The sequence below is a fragment of the Triticum aestivum genome, chromosome 3B, assembly GCF_018294505.1.
Source record: "Triticum aestivum cultivar Chinese Spring chromosome 3B, IWGSC CS RefSeq v2.1, whole genome shotgun sequence".
NCBI lineage: Eukaryota > Viridiplantae > Streptophyta > Magnoliopsida > Poales > Poaceae > Triticum > Triticum aestivum.
This window is the reverse complement of record NC_057801.1, coordinates 692,612,621-692,617,574: the sequence shown is the minus strand read 5'-3', so window position 1 is coordinate 692,617,574 and position 4,954 is coordinate 692,612,621. Positions and strand designations below refer to the sequence as shown.

The 4,954-nt window shown below is 45.3% G+C and overlaps 1 protein-coding gene across 1 annotated transcript; it reads right to left on the bottom strand.

Annotated features, from left to right (window-relative positions):
• Positions 1–289: 289 nt before the first annotated feature.
• On the bottom strand, positions 290–2,791 carry LOC123071794 (uncharacterized). The gene is made up of 2 exons (XM_044495377.1): positions 2,571–2,791; positions 290–2,053 (listed from the first exon to the last, which is right to left on the bottom strand). Exon 2 carries the CDS (start codon positions 1,936–1,938, stop codon positions 745–747), a length of 1,194 nt encoding a protein of 397 aa, XP_044351312.1. The 5' UTR covers positions 1,939–2,053; positions 2,571–2,791; the 3' UTR covers positions 290–744.
• Positions 2,792–4,954: the final 2,163 nt, after the last annotated feature.

Below are 4,954 nucleotides of genomic sequence, written 5' to 3'. Positions count from 1 at the left end.
AAGGATAAAAGACAGGCGCGCCGCGCAACACGGATAAAATAAAATCCAGAGTGGCCAGTGACAAAACCACCTAAAAGACAAGCTGTCAGCAGCAGCAGCTAGCAGCCATAGGAAGCCTGCCTAGACATCTATGGTAGATTTCAAGCGACAATTCCAGTCCAGGTGAAAGTGAAACATCCTAGGAGGCAAGGGAAAAATAAATCAATTCTGCCAGATATTTTTGCCTACCATCTTCATTTTTTGGGGTTTCTGGGGCCCTGCATATGCAGCGCTGGATTTCTCCAAGACATTTATATCGGACAGCTTCTTTACACACCTTCAATTCAAGACCAGGTCTCAAAACATAACATATGCTGCCACTACTAGCCTGCATAGCTGTCACAGAGAGAGGCAACTAAGGAGCAGACAGACAAGATGAGCCCCATTCCAGCCTATGCCATGGTGGAGCTTATCAGCTAAGATAGCATTGTGGGGGCAGCAAACCAACCAAAAGTGAACTTGCCAGCCAATGCCAGGTGCACAGCTGATGCTTAGCCTTTGCAAGATCTAAGCTACTTGCTACATTGATAAACATGGAACTAGACGACTGATCTAGATGGACGATTCATGCTACTCCAAAACTTTACAAAAACCTTTTGATTGCCACAAAACTGTTATCATTAAGGTAGGTAAGAGGAAGGGGGGGGAGAAAATGGAAGGGGGGGAGCACATGGTAGACGGGCAGAAGCCACAGGTGAACACTACTTAGTATCTAGGGACCTCCTTGAGAGGCAGCATGGGCATTGCAGCGCTTGGCGAAGAACCTGCAGGCGAGGATGATCCAATATGGACGCCGCTGCGAGAGGAGAAGCCGATCTCATCTGCGCCATCCGGCGGAAGCTGGTCCTCCCTGATCATTGTGCGGAACGATATGGAGCCACGCTTTGTTGACGTGTCAGAGTTCCGCTCGATTTCTCGGAAGCTCTGGTTGGCCACAAGCGATGAGCCCTCATAGTAGTAATCGTCATAAGGCACCATCTCTGCTATCTCCCTGTTGCCTGCATCTTTGAGTGCCAATGAATCACGGACAGGCCAGTATACCAGCAAGAGTATCCCAACAGTTGTGCCGGATAGCATCATCACGAATGACAAGAAGACAATGACCTCAAATGCTTTATCTCCTGGGTTGGGCATCACTGAGAACCCTAGAAGAAGCACCCTGATAGGAAGGAAGAAAAGCACCGACATTATCAGCCAGGAAACCCTCTTTCGCAGCGCCTTGTTGATGACCAAGGATAACACCCGAGATCCAACATAGGAGACATAGCTCATCAGGACGGCATCGATAAGTCCCAGAAAAATGGTGCCAAACAACGGATAGGTGCAAACATTGGTGTCCCCAACTGGCATGGACGTCTGAATGAAGTATTTAGCAAACACTCTCCTTCCCTGTGCACTGTTCTCCTCCTTAACAAATGTAGGCCCAACAAACACAAGAAGGGCCTGAACGAAGAACACCGGAACACAGAAAACCAACATGTAGCCAATGGTCTTCAAGTTCCATCTCTGGGTCAAAGTGCCCAACTCCCTCTTCTGTAATGAGCCATGCAGGAGGAAAGCAAAGCCAAAGAAGATGCTTGGTTCTGCAAACCCTAGATTGGAGAGAATGTAGGCATCACACGCGATCTTCTGCCATACTAAGCTGGAGAACAGCTTTCTCTTCAAGAAGCTCAATCTCACAATCTCCCCTACTCCCCACCAAATAGTGATGAGAATCAGAGCAATGCGAGTCACCCAGGGACCATTAAAGTAGCCGAGTGAGAGCAAGGTCCCCTTCCGAATCCGAAACCAGAAGTAGACTGACTGAAAAATGCAGTGGAGACCCAGAGCAGCAAAGGCCGCAAACAGTCCAATCGTCAACCAACCGACTGCTTCGGCAGCTCCTCTGGTCAGGTGCATCACCCGAAGAACAGCTGCCACGCATGCTCTCTGCTCGCATCGATAGCACAATGACCCACAAATACCATAGACTCGGCCTGCTTCCAAGTTCCAGCTGTGTCCAGCTTCCACAACACTGTAATCGACGAATAATTACATTAGATCGATCGAGGCAACAACCCAAATTTGGTAAGTACAGGTACATGCTAAAACAAACAAAGCCAGCTCTCTAGCAAAATTGGTTTGGTTTGATTGCACCCTAAACCTCAGGGGCACAAGCCACAGTAATAAAAAGTTCCATTAGTTACTAGCACACATGCAGTTCATAAAGACATGGAGTAGTACCGAGACGCCCTAAGCCGTAACAAGCATAGCATCCGATTTAACCAGCTAATCAACAAGCACAACCAGGGCATGTAAAACATTGCTTGCATCAAGCAACTAAAACCTTACAATTACAGCACCAAAAGACGGTAACATTTAACCAGCAAACACTCCTGAAACAGCAAGCATAGCACTGGAGCAGCATATTCTACTCGTTCTCACCAACTAGGCGGCTGGAGACCAGCCCATTAAGCAGCGAGCGAAGCAGAGATCGCCAGAGTAAGCTGGCAGCAATATTAAGATGACAGCGAAAGGTCCGCGGGAATCACCTCGGCAGGGGGTGGGCGGGCGGCGGCAGGGGACCTCCCCGGCGGTGGAAGCTGCGGCAGCGGGGACCCCCGATGGGATCCGGTGATTCGGAGGCCGGACGGGAGGCGGCGGCGAGAAGCTGTGGGATCCGGCGGCGGGCGGGGCGGAGGCGGAATGGGGGCGCTGGCGGTGCAGGTGGGCGGGGGCGAGGGGGAGTGGGGAATGGGGGAGGTGGAGAAGGTGGAAGGGGAGAGAGGAGAGAGAGAGAGGAGGATGGGAGGAGAGAGAGTCGAGACAGAGCGAAGAAGAGCGGAGGGGGTGGGAGACAGCCTGTCTCCAGTTGTCTTGCGGCTCGGTAGGTGCCGACCCTCGCGCCTCGGCCGTCCCCACCCGAGCCTACGTGGGAGCGGGGTTTTGTGCTGGGTGCACCAACGCGTATCACAAGGCAACCTAAGACTGATTTCGCCCACCTAATATTGGGTGTCAACCCATGATCAAAATGCATTTTTCCTTTGAAACTTATGTGTTTCCTTGTTATTACTAGTAAGCGTGCACGTGTAAATGCACGTCTCGACTAATATACAAGTATATGTGAGAATAACATGCATACAAAGATAGTTTGATTGTACCAGAAAATATTACAAATCAATGCTGGTACAATTTGCATATATAGCCTTTTTTTTATTTAGAGATAGAAGACAAACACATCAATTTTTGTGGCCATTCCCTTGTGAACACTAAAGGAGGTGTTTATCTTTAACAAACAAAGCAGTGTGCTCTTTTTCTGTTATGAAATAGAATTGTAATGGAACTAACAGTAGGTGATTGCATTGATCTTGAGTTTGGGACAACCAAATAACCAACCGCAGGCTACCAAAAGCGCATCTAAATGATAGCTCTATTCAATTTTAAATTCAGTAGCACAAGCATAACCTCTACAGACGTTGAGACAAAAAACTGGTGTGTAGGAAATAAATTCAGACAAACATCACAATGTTTCCTTCTTGTGTTTTTACCTGCAGTGTTCTTTTTGCTAAACAATGCTTTGACGAGGTCACCTTTAAATCTTTTGAATCACGAGCACCCAGCTATGACAAGACATAGCCAACAAACTAACTGTTCCCAGATTTTCATCCATGCATGATGTCCACAAACATTTGATGTATATGCTACTTTCAAGACCTGAAAGTTGGACTCGGAGATTGTTAAAATGTTTAGGATTAAATGCTAATCTTGATCAGAGGCAAAATACAAACAAAGAAATAGAAATACAATTTAGAGTATGAACTAACCTCCTCCCATCAGGATTAAATGCTAATTCATTGATTGGTCCAAAATGTCCTTTAACACCACCAATCTCTTCTTCTAAAATCTGAAATTCACAACAAAATCCTGTCACAGAAATTGACAATACCTTGATGCATTCAAATTCAAATTAGAAGAATCACGACAAAATTGTTAGACCACAGTTCTATATTATTTTCTCTGTTTATCACAACCAAAATGGGTTTTAGTTTATATAAACAACAATATATTCTCTGAAGTGTTAGTTGTTTTCTTTTATTTCTTTGAAACTCTCTCAAGTTGTACTCACAACATATTACAGAGAGGTTTGTATGGTGGCTCCTGTACAGGAGTATTTATTTGAATTACATGGAGTATTTTATTTGAATAATTTGATGTGTTACCGGGAGATACCAGCTAGCGCCATGTTTTTGTTCATTTATGAATTGGATCTTGTTTTGGTTCAAAATTCAGGAGATACCAGCAAGCAGCTATGTTTCCTGGACCATTTGTTGATCTGTTAATTTATTCTTGGTGTGTTGCTGTTCCAAGAAGCAAGTATTGAGATGTCTACTGTTTGTGAAAACCTACAGTTGAAAAAGGCCAGCCCTATATCCCAAAATGCCTACAATAGTGTCTGCGAACAATAATCCCTTGGAGATAAACTGAGGCTGCTACCTATGAAAAGTCCAGCCCTACTGCAATTTGTTAAATCTGCACATCAACCGAATTCAGAAACAGAATATAAGCCAGCCCTAGTTCAACATTGTAGGCCAGCATGAAACACACTCTAAAAAAAGCCTAAAAAGCCACTATTATTGTCTTACTGCTATTGTTTGAAGTTGAAGTCTACCCTGTTTTACTCCAAAGTCAATTCAGGTTTATTTAAATTGACAGCGGCGTAGTCATCTCAACAGCACCTTAGTCAACCTGTAAAATTTACAACAAATCCAATTCGTATTGAACAGCGCCGTACTGTAATTTGCTGCAATTTATTCCAAAGAATCGACTAAATCAGCTTCTACCAGCACTTGAAGATGACTACAGTACATCAACTTCTACTCCGAGGAGTACCATCTTGTCTACAACAAAGAATTGACTGCTCCGAGGGGACAAATCT